This window comes from Amblyomma americanum, chromosome 5, assembly GCF_052857255.1.
Source record: "Amblyomma americanum isolate KBUSLIRL-KWMA chromosome 5, ASM5285725v1, whole genome shotgun sequence".
NCBI lineage: Eukaryota > Metazoa > Arthropoda > Arachnida > Ixodida > Ixodidae > Amblyomma > Amblyomma americanum.
In genome coordinates, this window is record NC_135501.1 from 175,885,310 (window position 1) to 175,906,663 (window position 21,354).

Below are 21,354 nucleotides of genomic sequence, written 5' to 3' on the forward strand. Positions count from 1 at the left end.
GATTCCTCCTGAGTGGAAAATCGCAAGATTGATCCCTTTACCCAAAAACAATGGTGATGGCTGTTCTCTGGATAATGTTATACCCATTTAATTGACATCAAATGTGGTTAAGTTAATTGAAAGTGTCAGACTCCTACGTGTTTCGGAGTTTGTTGACCACAATAATATCCTTAGTCCCCGTCAAATTGGTTTCCATCAAAAATATTCCATATGGAATGCTCACAGCGAGCTTGAGAGTCGTATTCGTCTTGCGCGGCACCAAAAAATGCATGCTGCGTTCGTGACAATAGACGTATCCAAAGCTTACGGCAGCGTAGAACATTACATATTATTGCAAAGATTACATACTCTGCAGTTTCCGAATTACTTACTTGCGTGGATATCTGCGTTCCTTGAAAACAGTTTTTTTTGTCTACTAAATGGTGTGAATTCTCTAAGATATAAACAATCCAGAGGTGTTCCACAAGGGGCAGTCTTGTCACCTGTGCTCTTTAATATTCTAATCAGCTCTATTCCCAGCCATCAAAACATTCACACGTACGTCTATGCGGACGACATTGCATTTTTCACTGCTGCAGCTGACATTCAACCTCTCTGTGTGCGCCTGAAATCGTACCTGAATTTGCTTGAAAGTTCGTAGAGTGACTTACGTCTCACTTTAAATGTAAACAAGTGCGCTGTACTTGTTTTTCAAACGAAAGATCATCTCAGTTACCAGCGACAAAATATTCCTCAAGTTAAGTCATTAAAATATCTTGGTGTCATTTATGATGACAGCTTCAAATGGCGCTCTCACATTGACCACGTCGCAGCGAAAGGGGCTCGTGTTGTGGGCATGTTGCGTAGATTAAGTAATCCCCGGTCTGGAATGGGGAGAGATGCCGTTTTGATGAGATATGTTTGTATGTCCGACCAATTTTAGAATTTGGGTCTGTGCTGTTTTCTGGTACGGCTGTTTACAAAATTCGCCCGCTCGTTCTTTTGGAGCGGGAAGCGCTTCGGTTGTGCCTTGGCCTCACCGAACGTTTGGCCCATAACGTGATTTATCTTAACGCCCGTATTCCTCCTTTATCATCTAAATTTCAATTAATAACTGTTCGGCCGTAACTAAGGATATATGAATCATATTTACACCGCTCCTTGTCTGCTTTTGTTGCCAGCCGACTCCTTTTTTTTCAGTCCACTGGCCTAGATTTGATACCCCGCTGATAGTTATGGTGGAAAATTTGCTTGAACCATTAAATGTTCTTTTGTATAACATCCTTCCGACAAACACCACTGGGTACTCTGTAGAAATTGTCTGTGATGACATTTTCCCGAAAAACGCTAAGCATTTGCCACCCCAAATTTTCAATGGATTATTAGAAGACCATTTACAAAGCCTACCTATTAACTTAACGATAGCTACTGACGCCTCCCAATGCGATGAAAAGGCAAGGGCGGTAATATATTGCCCGCTTCTAGATTGGTCTTTTTCTGGGCGGATTCCCGACTACACCCCAATTTTCCAAGTGGAGTTTCTGGTGGTGGTCCTTGCACCTCGCAAACTAGAGCCAGCGTTCTGTTCAGTGGCTGTCATTACAGACTCTCTTTCTTTGTGTTCGTCCCTTGCTTCCGCTGTAGATTCGCAAATCCTAAACACCTTCCATTCATTACTCCCTCCGCATTTGAGCCTTGTTCACATGATATGGGTGCCAAGTCATAGCGGTGTGACAGCCAATGAAGTTGCGGACTGCCTGGCAAAGGCGTCCCTCAATGGCCCCGTGCTAATTATAGTTCCGGCTACAGCATAAGTTACAGCAGCGAGGTTTCGGAGACAGAGTTTGTTAAGAATGACAACTGGATCTCTTTTAAGATCTGGTGATTACCTGCACCTGAGGTATTCGTGGAGCAGGCAATCATGGCATTCACGGCAGGTTGAGGTATCTCAAGGCTCCGATGCCTGATCACACCCTTAAATTTTTATTTGCACAGGTCTGGGTTGGCGCTTAATCCCGTCTGTCTATTCTGTGATGAGCCCGAAACCATAGACAATTTTTTTGTTGTTTTGTCGCTGGTACACCATGATGAGAAGACGGCTTTTAGTGAAACCACTACAACAGCTTGGCCTTTGTTTGAGCAGCCCAATCATATTGTCGTTTGGAGCCACCATACTTGGGTACAGCCGCAAGTCTGTTTTTAGCGCCGTAAAAAAATTTTTCAATGGAGTCAAGACGGCCACCGTGTAAACTTTTTGGTTTTTTTATTTTTGCAATATTTTTCTTCTTATAATTATCATTACCATTTAACTGCCCGGCTATAAACATCAGTCCCGATGTCCTGCGTGAGTTATGCATTTCTGGTTTCATTTCGTTGTTCCTTTTGTTTACTTCTTCCTTCCTTACCATTCATTTTATTTTCGTCGAGGAAATATTTACCTGAAAATCTCTCTCTCAGGCCGCCGCGGTGGCTGAGTGGTTATAGCGCTCGGCTGCCGGCCCGAAAGACGCGTGTTCGATCCCGGCCGCGGCGGTCGAATTTCGATGGAGGCGAAATTCTAGAGGCCCGTGTGCTGTGCGATGTCAGTGCACGTTAAAGAACCCCAGGTGGTCGAAATCTCCGGAGCCCTTCACTACGGCGTCTCTCATAGCCTGAGTTGCTTTGGGACGTTAAACCCCTATAAAACCAAATAAAACCAAACTCTCTCTGCCCCCCCCCCCTCCTTCACCCCCCCCCCCGCCCCACAATTCTTGGACAGTCTCCTATGTGGGCATGTGCCATAGTAGGAGGATAACAAGAACATCATCATCCGCCTTACTACGCCCACTGCAGGGCAAAGGCCTCTCCCAAGTCTCTCAACTCTGTCGTTTGCCAGCTGCGGTCACCGTATCCCCGAAATAAACCTAATATAATCTGCCCACCTAGCTTTCTGCCGCCCTCTGCTACGCTTGTCTTCTCTTGCAATCCACACCGTTACTCTAAAGGACCAGCGATTATCTTCCCTTCGAATTACATGCCCAAGCCCACTTTTTCCTCTTGATTCCATAGGATGTCATTAACGAGGCGACAGAAAACCACCAATATTCGCAGTCCATCATATCGCGCCGCGAACATCCTTCGATAGCGGAATATTAAAAGCATGAAAACGTGCCCCCTGATTTCATTATCTGAACAGATTCCAGAATCTGGGGCTGGTAAAAATGTTACATTGCTAGCCTAGTCTTGGCAATTCCCATAAGATTATCATCACGGAAACACGTTTGTGTTTTATGCAGAATCAGCCGCTCTACAGAGGATTGACTCGGCAGCCGCCTATTGTTTCCCATGGCCTGGTTCGTAATCAGCCCTGACACTCATAAAAAAGGTGAACTACTTCGACACGCCACACTCGTACCTTAATAATCATCGGTGACCTTTATGCCGAAACCGATCTGTCTTGAATGGTTACCACATGACCACCTCTACCTTGCCTCCTTTCCCCGTAGAGTGGCACTGCTTAGCGAGTTTTTCTGTGCATTCTGGGGAATGGAATCAAGCGTGAAGCTCCTCTAAGATATGCAGTTTTCTTTTAGTAAAGTCAGAAACCATAAGCGCGCGAGTATCGCCTGAATGATTATTGTCGGAAGAGCTGCCTCCTCAGACGCTCAGACGCGAAGCGTTGGACTGAAACACACTTGTTATCATTTCAGACCTCAAGCACAAATGACACACGGAAAAAAACTGAATAACAAAATGCATTTTTTTACACATACATGACAGAGAGCGGGGAGAAAAGCGCTCGTTAGCTCGAGCAACAAGTCTTTGTATAACAGCGCCGCTATGAATCCACAATGCAAGGTAGAACAACGCCTGCCAAAAATCACGCTGGTGCTCTGGCACACTACAGACCACGAATTACAGCGAAGGACTGGCATGCATGCAGGCTTCCTTAAATGGCAATGCTACCCTCTACCATGGCCGCATTTACACGCAGCAATTGCGCTTCGCGAGGCTTCCAGAGGGGTGATGCACATATCATAGTACAACGTCTTGAATAAGTCACTCCATGTGAATGATCCTCATTGCAATTGCCTTTCTCATGATCGGAGATCTACAGCAGTGTTAAATCTGGCGGAGTCATTTTCTTTGAAGGAATGCATCAAACACTAGCACTTTTACCCTTCTCGAATAATATTTAACACACCGCAGCTACACCTGAATTTCGCGTGTAGGGAACACAGCACGTTTGTATAAAGTGTAATCGAAAAGCACATTCTTACTGTGCCCTCCGACTAATTTCAGGGTGAAAGAGGAGAGCTCCTTTGATGTTCCAACCAATCTAGTGCCGAAAACTTCACGTCCACAGCAAATGCAGAGGAGGTTTTCACAACTTAGCGGACAATTAAAATTCGAGTTGTAGAGTCCAGTTCGTTTCCAGTTCACCACTCTATATGTAAATGAAAGACACAAGCAAAAATAGCGGGTACTGGAATTTACAAGATCTATTAATTCCTTGTCACAACGCGAGTTGTATAGTTGACTGGAACCGCGTCCAAAATTCAGTAGAAAGTAAAAGCAAGAATGGACGTCACACTTATTTTTACGTCATAAACAAAAGGAATGAAATCTGACATATAAATCAATGCTTTGTTATATCAAGTGTTATATCACAGACGTGGATGAATTCCTTACGTTCCATGTGTAAACGTTAGCAGGGTGATTCTAGAGTCACACAAAAACTAAGCAAAACATTAAAGAAAAAAGCAAATAATCTAAGTACTCCGTATCTAAACCCAGTGCTAAAGAGATTCCTAAAGTATTTATGAGGGTGTTCATGCTAAATGGTTTGCAACCAGGAAAGATCCTTGCGTACATGTCGCCACAACAGAAAAATCACATCAACATTCACAAAAATATTAGGTACCTTTGTGTAGTGACCCGATCACCTGCTGTGTATACTGCCCAGTGTCCAGGACACATCATGTAAAAAAAGAACATTTCTTCTCCGGATTCATTTTAGATCCTTTCGGGCATTTGAAAGCTTCAGAAAAATATTCAGAGCTCTGTACCAACTTGTTGCAGTCCGCCGCAAGTGGGTACTGGCCAGACGACTCGGCACATGTTAGATAGCACACCGTCATGAAGAAGACCTTGTCGGCTGGCAGGTCTTCGCTCAGAGGCAAAGTTTCGGTCTCTTCGAGAAGATGCGAGGTCATGAGGGCAGAATACGTGATATCTAGGGCGGGTATCTCCGGAAAGACGCTCCTGTTTCCCGCGCCAATGTTGCAGTTAGCCTTCTCGAGGTACGTGGTATGCGTCGACTCTGTCAAGATAGTATCGATCGCAGTTCCATTTGGTGTCCACTTCACACCTTCGGTGTCTATGGCACGCACCAGCTGCATCGCCATGAGGAAAAGGAGCCCTCCGTACAGCATGGCTTTTGTGCCATTCCTGTAGTACGCAGGCGGCGTGGCGACCGCAATTGCCAGTTCCACGCTGTTTAGGACGTAATCATAGCCGACATAGTCCGGCAGGTTGTTCCATCGCAGTCGGAAGGCTTCCAGATACTCGCGGGTCCAGTTAGCTCTCACTGCGGCAATACTGGTCAAGGCCCAGTACCGGAAGAAAGTATCCGCCTTTTCAGGGAACTTGGCATAAACTCTCTCAAGTTCATCCTTGTCGAGGGCAGGCGCCGGCGGCCAAAGCGCCTTCTTCACCGCGGTCAGCTTTCTGGTCGCGCGAACCTTGCTTTCCTTGTCCATCCACTTGCAACTGTCGATCTTTTTCACGGCCTCTGTGACAAGGGTATCGAAACCGGTGTCGATGGTTCTGATGTCTTCAGCCGTGAAGAGCGAGTAGAAGCCCAGGGCGAGAACCAGGTCCTTATACGAGACTTCTACACGGTGTGCGCAGTAAGCTAACAGGTACTTTGCCGCTTTCCTCTCGCTGCCGTAGTGGATCTTGAGGAACTCGTAGCCAGCGAGGGGGGAATAGTACTGCACCATAAGCCAAATTAGGTGTCTGTTCAGCTGCCTTGCGGTGTACTTTACGAAAAGCTCGGCTAATGTTCTGATGAGCGCCATGTCGCTGACAACAAGATAGTCCTGAAGAGTAAGGTCAGGCTCTATAGAGAGCCCGAGCTGGAAAGCCTCCACCCAGCCACTAACTGAGGCGATTGGTACATGTTTCTTGAGTTCGCCAAACGGGAACAACGCAGGTTGCATTTTCTCCGAGCTTATAACCGAGTAAATGGATTCAAAGATGTCTCTCTCCACGTCCCGTACATTTTCGACGTCAGTAACGTTAATGGGAGGTCGAGTGGTGGCGTCTGGATAGAGATGAACAAGAAACAGCTCCCAGTATTTTACGTAGGTGAGTCTGGCGCTTCGGTGCTGCTTCCGCACGATGGGCAGGTACAACCCTGGACTCACTAGTATGCGGCGCCTTCCCGACGATGTAGGCTCCAGGACGCTGACTGATATCCAGAACGGCGACTGCCATCTGTAAGCGAGGTAGACAGCCAGGGAAAGCGGCTCAAAGAGCACCCTGGGGGGCTCCGGCCAGGTTAGCTCGCCCCTCTTGAGGAACTCTAGGAACGGGGTCAGCTGGGAAGCGCCCGACTTGTAGCCACTGATACACATGTCATACATGGCCAGCGGTTTTCTTCCGGCAGGGATCTTGAGCGATCCTTGCATAAGGATGTCCCTGAAGTCCTTGTACCAGGAATACCGCAGGCTGTCCATAACTGACGTGACCTGCTCACTGTAGTCGGATGAAGAGTGCCATGCGGAGCATACGTAGTCTCTAAAGTTATTGCAGGGATCACGAGTCGAATCCAGGTACTGGGTGAGCAGCGTCGTGTGCCGAACGCAGTCTTCGGTGCGACAGAATTCGCGGGTGTTCGATAATCCTCTTGACATGGTCAGGAAGATTATTAAGGACACGATAGCGAATGCCGCAGCACCAGCAATAATGGTCAGGGTTGTCCTCTTATTGTTGGAAAATGTCCGTCCTATGATCGTAGACATTGGCGATCTGGCCTGCGAGGAAAAACAAAACAGTATAAATATCTAAGGCATTAATTTGGCGATCTGCCTAGGGCATTAATATCATCAACGCGGTAATAAACTGGATAGAATAGCAGAAATAAATGGTTTTCAGGTAATGAATCGCGCAGTACCTGTGTCACGTCTCGGTGGACACCTCAACGTGCCCTGAATAATGGATGGATGTTTTGAAGGAAGGATAGAAAGTGGTAACATTGTGGAAATAGTGCTAGTAACCTTTATGGCCCAAATGAGCAAGCAATGGTCTCCGCCTTAGGCGGGCGGTGTCTTCATTTCAGCAAACCGTGGGCCCTGGCTGTTAGCCGCGGAATGTGTACCAGTATGAGCTAGACGTCAGGGCCGGGACTGGCCAGCCCGAACTCCTACAGCTCTTCGGATGGTTGATGCTTGGGAACGTCGTACCTCATGTCCGACACACTCCCACAGTGGTTAGCTCAGTGTGTTGGGCACCTTAAAATGCTTGCAGCTGAATTCGTAGCACGTGGGGGGGGGGGGGGGGGGTGCATCCTTTTGAGCAAGATTGCTTGGATTAAGAAGTTGTTCTGTATGTCCTGGATATGACTCCTTTTTTCCTCCTCAGCCTGGGGAAAGGGGAAGAGTAGAAACATCCTGTTAACCCTGAGGTCTTGTGGAATGTCCGAGTTATTTCTGAGAACGCCGTTCATTAACACGACGCGTCCGGCGGTGATGCATTTAGAGCGTGTTCCCGGACCCTAGCATCATTTATTTATTTATTTATTTATTTATTTATTTATTTATTTATTTATTTATGTATGTATGTATGTATGTATGTATGTATGTATGTATGTATGTATGTATGTATGTATGTATGTATGTATGTATGTATGTATGTATGTATGTATGTATGTATGTATGTATGTATGTATGTATGTATGTATGTATGTATGTATGTATGTATGTATGTATGTATGTATGTATGTATGTATGTATGTATGTATGCATGCATGAATGCATGCATGCATGCATGCATGCATGTATGTATGTATGTATGTATGTATGTATGTATGTATGTATGTATGTATGTATGTATGTATGTATGTATGTATGTATGTATGTATGTATGTATGTATGTATGTATGTATTTATCTGAACCTCAAGGGTCCCGGACGAGACATTACATGAGGAGTGGGCGCAAGAACAGCGGTTAACAATGAATGTTACATGGGAATCAAGACGATGACTTGGCTTCCTCGATGGCAGTCTTGAAATGGGCTGGATCAGGTATTAGTGCTAAATCCGAGGGAAGGTCATTCCAGTCGCGAGCTGTGTGAACAAAAAATGATTTCTGAAAAGTAGCAGTGCGGGCACGATGCGGGATGACGCTGTTTGTATGGCCTGTGCGGAGTGTTCGACGTACTGGTAGAATTAGCTTGCTGTCACGGGGTGAACAATGGAAAAACTTGTGATAAATGCAGAACCGTGAAATTCGGCGACGGGAAGCGAGAGAAGGAAGTTTTAATTGGAACATCAAGGCGGATATGTTAGAGTATCGCGAGAAGTTTGAAAACATAAAGCGAGTGGCCCGATTCTGAACAGATTCAAGGGCTGAGGTAAGGTTAGTCTGATGGGGGTCAAATATTGCGCAAGAGTATTCAAGTTTAGGTCTCACAAATGTTTTTAAGCTAGTAATTTTAAAGAAGGTGTCATGCGGAGGTTACGCCGGAGATACCCAATTGCTCGATTAGATGAGTTTATAATGTGGTTAATGTGGCAAGACCATGATAAGTCACTAGCAAGGTTAATACCAAGATACTTAAAAGAGTGAGCGGAAATAATGCAGTATCGTTAATTTTTTAAGTAGGCGGAGTATAATTTCGGCGGCGGTGAAAAGAAATTTGCACAGTCTTTTAGTATTTAGGGACATTAGCCACGTAGTGCACCACTGCTGTATGTTATCCAGGTCATTTTGGAGGATGTAAGCATCCTCGGCGTTAATTATGGGGCGGTAGAGTACGCAATCATCCGCGAAAAGGCGGATGCTAGATGTTACTGTGGAAGGCAAATCTTTAATGTATATTAGAAAGAGCAAGGGGCCAAGAACTGTGCCTTGGGGTACTCCTGAAAGAACGTGTGAGTAAGATAGGAATGAATGTCATGCAGGAACAATGCTAATTGAGTTTCACATGAGTGGTCTTTCCGGAATCCGTGTTGGTTTGGATTAAAAAAGTTGACCGATGTTAGAAATGTGGCAACTTTAGAGTAAATGACGTGTTCCATGATCTTAGAGCATACACTGGTAAGTGAAATAGGTCGATAATTACCTGGTGATGATATGTCACCTTTCCTAAAAACTGGAATAACCTTCCCAATTCGCCAGTCATGTGGAACGGAGCCTGTATCAACCGACTGTTGAAAAATGAGGGAAAGAATAAGACTGCAAACATGTTTAGTATTCTCTAAGACTTAGGAATTAATTCTATCGATACCGCAGGAAGCTGAAAATTTTATAGAGTCGATAATATTAACAATACCATGTGCGTTGAAGGTGATGCCATCCATTGGTGGATGCGGCAAAGGCGCGGGATCAGGGACATCACGAGTTGTTTCATTAGTAAAAACTGAAGAGAATGCATGGTTCAAGACATGGGGTACATCGGATACGCCGACTGGTGAGCCAGTGCTCTCAATGAGAGAAATATTGTTATAAACGTCGGGATGATTGTTTTCCAGAAGCGTTTAGAGTTGCTTTGTAACATTGCAGGGAGGGTAGTGGAAAAAAACCGGAGTTTAGTTTGCGTAGCGAGATCGGAATATTGCTTGGCAGTGGCGTGGTATTTGTTCCAGGCACATTTGGTGTTAGATAACTTGGCATAACGGAAAAGACGCTTTTTCTTATTATTTAAACGCTTTAGTGTAACATTGAACCATGGAGAACGTTTTCGCTCTGTTATCCTGGTGGTGGGGATGTAAAGTCGAATCATCCGAAGCGTTTTTCGTCAGACACTTGTGGTCCAGGGTCCAGACGACGTAGATGCCTGAGGGGTTCTCGTTGCTCTCGAAGAAGCTTGGTTGAGATCACACATTTGTGAATATTTCTGCAGGTCGCCTGAGAGTGTTTTAGTATGACGCCTGGAACCTTGAAGGTGCACGCGGCCAGACCGGTGGTCGCCTCTTCCACTGAGTCCATACCGTTCATAGTGACGGAAGCCGGCTCCAGAGCAATTTCAACCATCTGGCTTTTCAAACGTCCACTGATGGTACTGGGCACTGGTGTCTTGCCTTAAGCCCCCTCCCATGCAAGGTTGCAGTGGCTAAGATTGAACTCGCGCCCTCGGGCTCAACAGCCGATTGACGAGAACCCATTCATTCCCTGGAGACGAGGAGGAAGTTTGCTGGGAAAGTGAGACATGGAATTTTATTTTACTATACGAAGGATAATGACCTCTGCAGACATCGGAAATTGAAAACCGGAAGTCCGAAACGCGCTCTGCTCGCACCACCAAAGATTTTGACAAATTATGACGAATTTAAGGTCGAATGGCATCGCCAAATGTAAGCCGAGGGGCTGCCTTAGCTTTGCTGTGACTTTTGACTGCGTTAGAACTTATCGCAGGGCTCACCGATTTCGCCACTGTCTACCCAGGAGAGGCAGTCTCGCTTCTGTGTGGACGTTTTAACCACGCCGTCAGGAAAATGAGGAAGGTACGTGTGAAAGAAGAAAGACAGAAAGAGTTGCCGCTGTGAAGGGCTCCGGAATAGCTTGTACCACCCGGGCATCTTTAACGTGCACTGACGTCACAGTGGACATCGCCGCTTTAGCGTTTATCTTTCCATTCATGAGGCCGTGGTCCCTGACTGTTATCAGCGGAATGTATATCAGCATGAACTAGGCGTCAGGGCCTGCATTGCTAACCAGTACCTAGGTACTTTGGCTCAGCAGTTAAGCGCACCAACCGCTGAGCCTGCGCGGCGGGTGCTTCGGAGGTTAAGGTGGTTAAATAAAAGAAAATGTACGAACTGAGCAATACTTACAATTACTAAACAATAAAATACATAACATTTGACCATTGAAGTTAGAAAGGACAAAATGTTTGTTTACGCTGCCATTAGCAATACCTGGAGAGACCGTGCAAAAGAGAGGTTTTATATTAGCGTTGAACGCAATTAAATTTGGGCTAAAAAGCAAACTTATGAGGTAAATGCTGAGAACATGTAGCGGCGCTGGCATCGCCAGCGGTGCTGAAGGAGATCTGCCTCGCGCATCAGGGAACGCTCTCAGCAACCAGCCCGGCCAGCCAGCAACGTCAACAGCCCGCTCCGCCGAGTCACCGCCGCGGCTATCGGGACTTCAATAAATGTGGACTCCCCACCACATACTGGTGACTCCGGACGTCCGCTCGAACGCCCGCCTCACCATGGCCAACGCCGACGACAATGCCTCCGCCATGCCCGGTGACGGACCCTCCGGTGCAGTCTTTGCGCTGTCCCTTCGCCTTTCCCAATTCTCGCCGGCCGATCCTCAGCTCTGGCTCGCTCAAGTCAACAGCCAGTTCACTATTGGCCGCATCACCAGCCAAGCGCAGAAGTTTCATCACGTCGCTGCGTCGCTACCACCTGAGATTGCTGCCGAAGTCCGCGACGTCCTCATAAATCCACCCGCCTCAGCCCCGTTTCACACTTTGGCTCCAGAGCTCAACAAGCGAACAGCCGTCTCTTAACATCGCCGCCTGCAGCAGCTTATCTCCTCCGAAGAACAGGGGGACCGCAAACCAACACAATTGTTGCGGCGGCTCCAGCAGCTCCTGGGCGACAAGGCTGCCACCTTCGACGAAGCCTTCCTGCGTGAGTTTTTCATTCAGCGTTTACCGTCGTCGGTCAGCCTGTTGCTTGTGCACGCCCAGGGGTTGTCTTTGGAGAAGCTCGCTGAGCTGGCGGATTCCGTCATGGACGTTTCTTGCTCCACACTTTCTCTCGGCGCAGTATCCCTGCCCCCCACCCCGCCATCATCTCTTCCCTCCCACATGGACCTTCAGAGCCACCGTGACGACTTCCAAGCACAGATTACACGTCTCTCCGACCAAATCGCCGCACTGTCGACCTCCCGCTCTCTTTCGCCTTCCCGTCGCAGGGCCTCATCTTCCCGACGTAGTGCTACCTCACCTCTTCAAGCCAGCGAGTGCTGGTATCACCGTACATTTGGTGATGCAGCGCATCGGTGTACCCCTCCCTGTCGCTTCCAGGGAAACTTCCCACGACACCACTAGAGGCGGCAAGTGGTGTCTCCCCGGAAAACAGCCGCTTATTCTTCATTCGCGAACAGATCTCGGCCCTCCGTTTTCTTGTCGACACCGGAGCAGAGGTGAGCGTCCTCCCTGCAGCATTACATCCGCACCTTCTCGCCGCACCGGCCGATCGCTACAAGTCGTCAACCTCACCCTCGACGCTACGTATGGTGAACGTGCTCTCACTCAATTTGGGCCTCCGACATGTTTTCCGATGGGTTTTCCTCGTCGCGGACGTACGTTACCCCATGCTCGGAGCTGAGTTTCTGCGCCACTACAATCTGCTGGTCAACATGCATACCAAGTGTCTCGTAGACGGCACGACGAAACTCTCTGTTCAGGGCCTCCGTCGTCGAGAACCGCTTGCCAGTATACCCAGCCCACAACAATCGGCCTACGAAACCCTCCTGGATAATACCCATCTCTGCTCCGTCCTTCCAATTTCTTACTGCCCGTCAAACACCAGGCCGAGCATCACATTGTGACCACTGGCCCACCCACCCACGCTCGAGCCCGTCGCCTTGCTCCAGACCGTTTACAGATCGCCCGCAACGAGTTCTAATACATGCTGGAGCTCGGCATTATCCCACCTTCATCTAGCCCATGGGCATCCCCTATCCACATGGTACCGAAAAAATCCCCAGGGGACTGGCGTCCCTGTAGTGATTACCGGGCCCTCAACAACGCCTCTGTTCCGGACCGTCATCCCCTACCTCACATCGCGGACTTTACCGCCGCGCTGCATGGCGCTACAATTTTCTCTAAACTTGATCTCGTCAAGGCCTGCCACCAAACCCCTGTTGAACCATCGGACGTACCCATAACTGTAATCATGACACCATTCGGCCTCTTCGAATACCTCCGCATGCCATTTGGCCTCCGTAACTCTGTGTCCTACTGCCCCGTGGCCCTTCCTCGGCCACCGCCCTTCAGCATTGTCCGCCCTCCTGAGGCCTGAACCCAACGCCGGCGCTCCCACTAGGAATTTCGACCTTCGCTTTTCTCTGGGCATTATGTGCTCACCCATATCTCCAGGCCCTCCACGGGCCTTGTACATAAATCCCTTCGTTTTTTTTCCTTTATCGCGCATCGCGCTAGGGGGGGGGGGGGGGGGGAGCATCTGTAGTGGCACTGGCATCGCCAGCGGCGCTGAAGATCTACCTCGCGCATCAGAGAACACTTTCAGCAACCAGCCCGGCCAGCCAGCGCCGCTACAAACATTCCAGTATTTTAAACAACATACGGTCTGTTCATCTCAGTTCTCGGTCGAATTAGTGCCCATTACTCTTTTTAACGGGCATAATGTATTTATGATAACTGGAAGAAATATCGCTTGCATTAAGACCGTCTATTATAGTAGGAACCAATATTTTGCAACACTTTTTATTACTCTTTAGGCATTAAGGGTCTTTGACGAAAATTTTAAAGAAAATAGGCCATGTTGTTTTGTTTGATATCTCCATCCAAGTTCGATTTTTTTCAGTTCTAAAATTTCGGATGATTTCAAACCCTAACTGAAAGTCCTCTGAGCGGTCTACAAGTATAAATTTCGTGCGCGATAGTGAAACGGAGAGATTAATACTGAGAAAAAATTTCAGCCTGAAGCTGGTACTCCTTGTCCTATTGCTGTCCTAAAACCAGCCTTAACTGCAATGCATTAATTTTCCATGAATGACTGCGATTCTTGTCCTGCAATATAACAGGAGCTGAAAATTACTTTGAATTACTTCAAATAGCAAAGTGTATAAAGAATTACTGCAAAAATATTCAAATTCCACAAACTTTCTTTTTTTTACGCGGATCCAAACTACCGATTGTGCGAAATTGAAAGAGCGGCGCTTTCCAGGTCCTGAAATATATTTTTCCTACTATAGATTTGTGTGGACACATTTTCCCGTGACATCTACAAGTTACATTGACAAATATGAATGACCATGGGACCTCGATTACCGCTCTTATCTCAACACAGCCGTTATACCAACTTCCAAGAACAATCCAAGGTACACACACTCAGCATACCGTGTAATAATAATAATTATTATTACCGTTACCGGCGTACCGGGAGACCGCCCACCTCCAGGCGCCCGCGCTGAATGGTCCCTGTGATGAACGGGCGCGTGCAGCTGCCCGGTGCCTGGCGCCATCTGGGGTCGTCAAGGCGATATGCGCGTGCGCATCGGCTGCGCGCGGGCTCCCGCTACTACAGTGTTCTTGAAGCCCTCTAGAACACTGTACGCGTACTCCGGTACCGGTAACGGTAACACGGTACATGGTATGCTAAAGGTGTCTATTGCGTGGCTGGCCGCATCTGTGATGACGTGGGGTTCGCATTCATAACAGAAAAGGCATTGCATTCTATTTCGCGATGGAACATCGGGAAGGAATGGAAAGGAATGGAAAACTATATTGCTCTATATATCAGAGAGATTGGCGGTGGGCCGGTGTCTTCATGTCGTCAGACCTGGCCGCTTCACAAGGTCGGCGCCCCTATTCCAGGGCACCGCTGAGTCTTGCTGCCTCGCAGGCGTGCTGCACAATTGCCCGTTGGGCTGCGAGCTTGCTGCTGGTGAGCAGACCCTCCCATTGTTCCGCACTTGGGTTATTTACTTTATGGAATGCGAAATTACGCTTTCATTCCCACGTGATGAGGTATAACGTGGGGGTTGCCCCGCACCACGGACATGTATCCCTGTACTGGGTAGGGAACATTTTGTGTAGTGTGTGCAGGTTGAAAAATGTACATGCGTGCATTCTTCGCCAGCTCACTGCCTCGTGTTGTGTGAGCGATGTGTGGCGTGGGGGGTATTTAATTTCCGTCCTCTGTAGTGGTTAAGTATTTCTGCATACCCCGGCTCCACCGTTAAGGGGGGGCCTTTAAGGCCTTCTTCGCGGTCAAACCGAGGGAAGGAAAAAGGGCGCTCACCGTCCCACTCGCCATTTCCTCGAGATTCTTCAAAGAGATTTGGAGCGCCGCTGCCGTGGACCTGCGCTTGGCAGTGCGCGGTGAGAAATTGTTCTTCATGTGGTCCTGGTCGTCGTTGCCGGAAGCAGGCTGCATGCAAATAGAGGAGCCGCATTGAAGGACGAAGGTAAGGATACCTGAGTGAACTCAAATGAGATTATAAAGATAATCTATTCCGCAGTCCAGAGGTGAGCGCCTCAAAAAATCTTTAAAAACTTGGGAAAAAAATGAGCTGAAGCTGACGCAGCGATCGAATATCGAGGGTTAACACACGTGACATAAGTGGCCGGATAAAATCCATGACGATAGCTAGACTAACTTTTCTAATAATTTCATTCCGCACGAAACGCGAAGTTCTATGCCACCACCCTGAACACTCTGCGATAAGCAGTTGAGACGCAATATTCATATGAAGATAAGTAAAGCGCGGAATTGGGTGCACGTAGGTCGCCGGTTCCAATCTTTGCCGCGAGCTAGGCTCTAACCAGTAAGTTGATGATGCACGAAACGCTGAATCCTATGACACCATCCGGAACATTCTGCGGAAAACGGTTCGCCCCGAAATTTCACACGATTGTGGGGACTAAGCGGCCGACTCTGACGCCTGCCAGACTGGGATATATGTACCGGATCGCCATTGTGTTCGGGTTGTGGTGGTCTGGCAACCTGCTGTCGCCTATTATCTTATTCCATTAAGTAACCACCTCGGTTACCATGGCAAGCACTTGGAGGACGACATCTTGAATTCTATCCGTGGAGTTGGCATAACCTGGAGACTCAAAAGGTGACCAGCAGAGCTAAAGCTCTGAAAGCTTCTTTCGTTGCCCAGAAGAAAGAAAAAGCTGCCAAATTTTTACACTGGGTTTTCTGCGCATTGTCGCCTATTTACGTCCTGTAAACGTTGGTCTAATTGAGCTTTGTGGGAGTCTGCCTACCACCTGGAGACGTCCACATGGAGGCAAGGTCTACAGCAATCAACCGATAAGACCGTTGGAAATCGGCTACTGCGAAGTTCTTCATCCTCTCCGTGACTTTAAGTAAACTGCTCAAGTTCGATAATGCGCATTCGAAGCTTCGCGAAACAGGCTCAAGGGAGAGCGCATGCTAACACTACTGTGTGTCGACCCGAACCCCAAAACGGGAAAATGCGTACAAGCAGGCATTTTCCTACCGAGCAGTAACAAGTCAGACTAACGCAATGCTGGGAATCGACTGTACTGCAAGTAACTTCCCCACCAATCCTTTCAAATGTTCTGCAGCGTCGTTGTGTTTGCGCAAAAAGTATAACACTTTACTTAATTCAGAGTTAGAAATTAAATGTGCCTAATAACACCCGTTCTCGTTTACTTGCAAAACATCAAACACTTCTGAACAAAAACAAAAAGACAGATTTCAAAATTTCTGAAATGTTTCATCTCTATTCTGCAGACGAAATCGGCACTGATCGCCCTTGCTTATATGACCGTGGAGAGAATACGATGAAGTTTCCAATTGTACTCCCGCGAAGGCTGGGATAACATAAGAATTCTATTGTGATTCCATTTCTATTGTCGGCGTCATCACTATTTCCAGTGACTCCACACTTCGGGACCTGGTGCATGGTGTTGCTGGAGCCAGTGAGGCTTGGGGAAGGAAAAAAATTGGCCGACGATTAAGTTTCTCGGTAAAGCGATTTTTGAGCGCAGCTGCGGCTGTATTTAAACTATGGGCGACTGCAGAGGGATCATGCATTGCCGAACGGTGGCGAACTTGGGCTTAGGCTTCGGCAGAGAGCCCAGCAATCCGACGTTTCTGAGCTTAATGCTCAGCGTCTCCGCTGGAGCATCCTGATTGGGAGCATTTGCAAATGAAATTACAGCTTTGGTCACGTGACTGTGACGCAAGCAAATATGCCAACTCAGGCTAAGGTTATTTGTAGGAAACGACATGAAATTCGCCCCCTGGCAGGGGCCTACTGCCGCTGCTTGGGATTCGGTAGGTTCTGCAGCGCAATTCAGTGCCTTGTCCACCGTCTCCCCTCTCTTCTTCCAGATTCCATAAAAATTTCGAGGGACTGATAATCAGTCGCGCGGGTACATGTTCACGTTACACGCCATACCACACAATACCCTGTTGCGCTACACCATTCAGCACAAAATGTCACAGATCACTGTCCGAGTAGAAACGGTCGCAAACGAGAGAAAAACGATAGCGCACATGCTCATTTAAACGTCGCGGTAAAACGCCACGGGCAATGGCCGGTACAGCTGCGTTTGAACTTCATAATTTCGATAAGGAATTAATTCAGACATACTGGGGGAAGACGGGAGAGACGACTGTAGCACAAAGAAGGCGGCAGCCATTTAATGAAACTCTCGAGGCATGTGTACGATCCGCAATACAGCTGTGAAAAAAACCAAGCGCGAAATATCTAGAAACGTGTGGCGGCGCCGAATAAGGGAGTAGGAGCCCCAGCTCCCTTACCCCGACTTTTCGAGAGGGCTCGACACATCTCGAACCGTAAGTCCGCGCCCACCGCTTCGTCAAAGCGTGCGGAGAGGAGGACCTGGGCCGTCACCTGAGACACGCTGGCGGGAGCTCTCCAGAACAATCTTGACCATTTTTTCTCGCGGGTCACCGCCACGCGAGCTGCCTTTTCGCTACCGATTTCCTCCTTGTGTTTTTCTCGCTGTCGCCTTTAATTATCCACTGTGCGGTGAGTTCGCTCTTTTTCATCCTCCGATGAGCTGGTTTTCTCGGTTACACCGAGGCACGTCACTCAACGCAGAAAAGGGCGCCTAAAAGCTGGGCTCTAAAATTCGTAGATATACACACAGCTTGCGCTGCTTCCCAGCAAATGTCTTCCAACCGTGTGGCACCAGTAGCCCTGCGTAATATCGATTCTGCCTATCTCCTCTCTTCAAGCTATCTTCCATGATCGCCTGCATAGACTGAAGAGCCTACCCTCGCACAGATGCAACCTTGTACAGAATGTGTATAAAGACACAGCTGTTCCTTACTGTTTACAGCGCAAGCCTGCTCTTGGGTAGTTATTCAAAGGGACTCTGCAGTTAAGTCTCAAAAGTGCTTCTACGAAGTGCAAACGCGGGTTTGGGACCGCAGAGCAATGCGTGGCTTCTAATATTGGGCATCGCGCTGAAAACTTCTTGCATGAAATGAAAATACAACGGCACTTGAATGGAATCTTCGTATGACTCTCCTCTGACAGGAAAGTAACTAGGCGATTACCCAACACTGCGCCGGTTTTAAAATTTTCTGTAACTTTAAACACCGCTTGCTATATGCGGGAGGTGCGGGGTTCGATCCCTAGTGCCGCTGGGTACCCACCGGTGATACAGTGGGTACAAGCTTTCCCCTGGCCTAGTGCTCGGATAGTAAGGGCTGAATTGCTTGGAAAATGGGGCTTTGACCGCAACTTGACTAGTCGAAAAATACCTTGTGCCATGGCGCTCTTTGGCCATAGACGCCCTTACGCCAAACGCGACAAACTAGGCAGCCCCGATGCTAACAAGCGCAGTACGCAGTAAATACGTCAAATCGTCAAATTCTATTGTTTGGCCGTTTAAACTAGTTGTACGGCCAACATGCTCTTGCCCATCACGCTACGCTGCTTTGGGACGAGCACTGTTTGTGACAGCAACAGCTTTTGTAAACAGTTATCACCGCCAATAATTTATCAGCGCCTGAAGAATCTATAGCTTCTCTATAGGGAACCGCCGTAGGGAACACAAATCCCTCACGGCACTCCTTGCGCTAATCCCACTGCATAGCTGTATATCCTGGGACTCTTCACGCTATGCTTTGAAAATGGACTCAGATTGTGTCTTAAGTTTAGCTATACGCAGAGTGAGAACGCTTTCTGGCCTGGAAGTAACCGACTTTCATCGCACAAAAAGAGTTGAACACAATGCTACGACGTCTCGGGAAAAACATTACTTGGCTAGATTGAAATTGTAAGTGGTTTACGTCACGCTATCCCGTCGCATAATGATTGGTGATTTACTCCACTGATGCAAAGTTCCGATCAAGATTTTGATCAAGATATCTAGAAAAACATGTCTTTGCAGGGCATGGTACGGAACTCAAAAAATAATAACAAAAGGGGCCTTTACAATCACTGCACTAGCTCACAGCGTCAATTCAGTTGACATCCAGCGTTCTGCATAGGCACCGCCTCCTGCACGAAAGAGGACTGCTCAAACCGAAGGCTGACAACCGAAATGTCGACGCGCGTCTACTCGCACACACAGCGAGCCTGCTGATCTTTGCGTCGGTTCCCTCTCTATCGTTCAGGCGAGGCTACCTGCGCAGTCCACTTCTCGGCTTGCTTGTTTGCAATAGTGAATCGTGGTTGACTACGGTTTCGCCGATCCCAGACATTCACACCAAGTGCCGAAGTTACACTACCTGCGATGCAAACCAATCCATATTATGCTACCTTGAGTTCGATATTCGTGCGCTAACAGGCCAGCAGTTGTCACGAAGGAAACTTATAAACTCAGACACGCTAAGAAGCCTATCCCTGTGTAGAGAAGCATATCAAAGGAATTCAGGATTAATACCTGAGTTACCGTGGGTGGAGAGGCTGCTTCCGTCGCATTCGCCACCGCTGCGAGATCCGCTGGAGATCCTAGTGGCGATGCATCACCGAGCTGCTGATGGTGTTCTTGCGCTCCAGCCGGTATCGGCGGTGATGGCGCAACTCCGGTTCCGGAGGCCAACAGCATGTCGCGTGGTATCCTAGCATCTAGCTCCTGTTTGTTGCCCGGCTCTCCAGTAGGTATCGGCGGCGACAACATAGATCCGGTTTCGGAGGCCAACGGCTTGTCGGTTGGTATTGGAGCGTTGGTTCCTTGCCCGTCGTTGGCGGCTTGAACGCTGGAGACGATAGGGGAGCCCGCGGGGTGGGATGCAGTGGTGCCGGTGACTTCTTTCACGTCGCTCCCGCTGCGACCTATCTTGTGGCGGCTCTTTGCACTGCTGCTTCGCCTGCCAGCCTGCTTGGACATGGTCACCTGCGTTCATACAATGTCGAAGTACAAATGAAGGGAGTCCTAAAACATCGCTTATCACAAATATCACATAAAGGAAAAAGATAACTCGATCGGAACAAAGCGAAAACATTTTCGTTATTTACAGCGAATTTACACCATGGAGATCACAGGAGCGTGTGCACTGCTCGCACTCCGACGGGTCTTCTGGAGGCCTTTTTTGGTGTGCTTTAGCTGGCTGGGCTACTTCGACATGGCCGCCTGGGTGCGCGCAAAGATGAGGTGTAAATGAAGGAGCCCTCAGACATCGCATGAACATTCGATTAACATTACAGTCATGTTCATTACGTCATGGGCCGCAGCCGCGTTTAAGTTGACAACAGAGCCCGTTAAGTAACGTCCATTTCTTTTCTTACGGCTGCTCTCTGGCGTCATCATGACGTAATAAAGCGGCCGCCTTTGTCGAAGGAAGGGGCTCAAACCCGTGCTAATCCTCACCGGCACTCAGAATTCTAGTATTGTAAAGAGACCAGGGTTTCCATGGGGAACTTTGCCTTTAACTGCACAGGTAAGCTAGGATACGCTTCCAGGTGGAACTCGAGAGAACACGAAACAGACAGCTTGACTTGAAGAAAGCGACAAGGTGCCAGTGTCCTACAGTGAATTTCTACTTACAATACTGTCGCCAAGGCGTTTGTCATCGCCGTCAAGGTGGTGGTTCAGGTTACCCTGAAGGCATACCGACATCTCCGCACACGATTGCTTTTCAGGTTATGTTGAATAAAAGTGTGCTAGCGGAGCTCGAAATTGAACCTACGTCATCACGCTCGTTAGTAAGACGCAAGGGGCACTGCGCCAGAGAGGCAGGCTAAGTATTAAGGATTTAGACTAGGGAAGATGGCGGCGAGGAAATATCGACGAGCCGATGGCAGGGGGAGTGCGCGAAGTCTTTACAATAGTGCCGGTGGAAATCTCTGAAGACAAATGGCATTAGGAATGAGGGCAATGCGTACTTGCCAGAAGGCACCTTCTTGAAGCTTGCAGAGCTGCGATCGGCCGCTAGGGGGCCGTGGCAAGCGGACGTATGTCCCGTCGGCTCTGTCTTCCTGCAGTGATTTCTAGCGGCAAATGTT

The 21,354-nt window shown here is 48.2% G+C and overlaps 1 protein-coding gene across 1 annotated transcript; it reads right to left on the minus strand.

The window, feature by feature from the left end:
- Positions 1 to 4,167: 4,167 nt before the first annotated feature.
- On the minus strand, positions 4,168 to 20,968 carry LOC144134381 (endothelin-converting enzyme 1-like). Its single transcript, XM_077667304.1, has 5 exons — positions 20,897 to 20,968; positions 19,793 to 20,245; positions 15,192 to 15,320; positions 5,028 to 6,998; positions 4,168 to 4,173 (listed from the first exon to the last, which is right to left on the minus strand). Exons 1-5 carry the CDS (start codon positions 20,966 to 20,968, stop codon positions 4,168 to 4,170), a joined length of 2,631 nt encoding a protein of 876 aa, XP_077523430.1.
- Positions 20,969 to 21,354: the final 386 nt, after the last annotated feature.

Bases quoted from the DNA above. Each gene is read 5' to 3' on its own strand.
- LOC144134381 (XM_077667304.1), bottom strand. From the start codon at position 20,968: ATGTCGGTATGCCTTCAGGGTAACCTGAACCACCACCTTGACGGCGAT. The intron at 15,321-19,792 runs GTATTAATCCTG...ATTTGCATGCAG, and splicing joins CTCCACCCACGGTAACTCAG to CCTGCTTCCGGCAACGACGA. The intron at 6,999-15,191 runs GTGAGCGCCCTT...TTTTCCTCGCAG, and splicing joins AGGAAATGGCGAGTGGGACG to GCCAGATCGCCAATGTCTAC.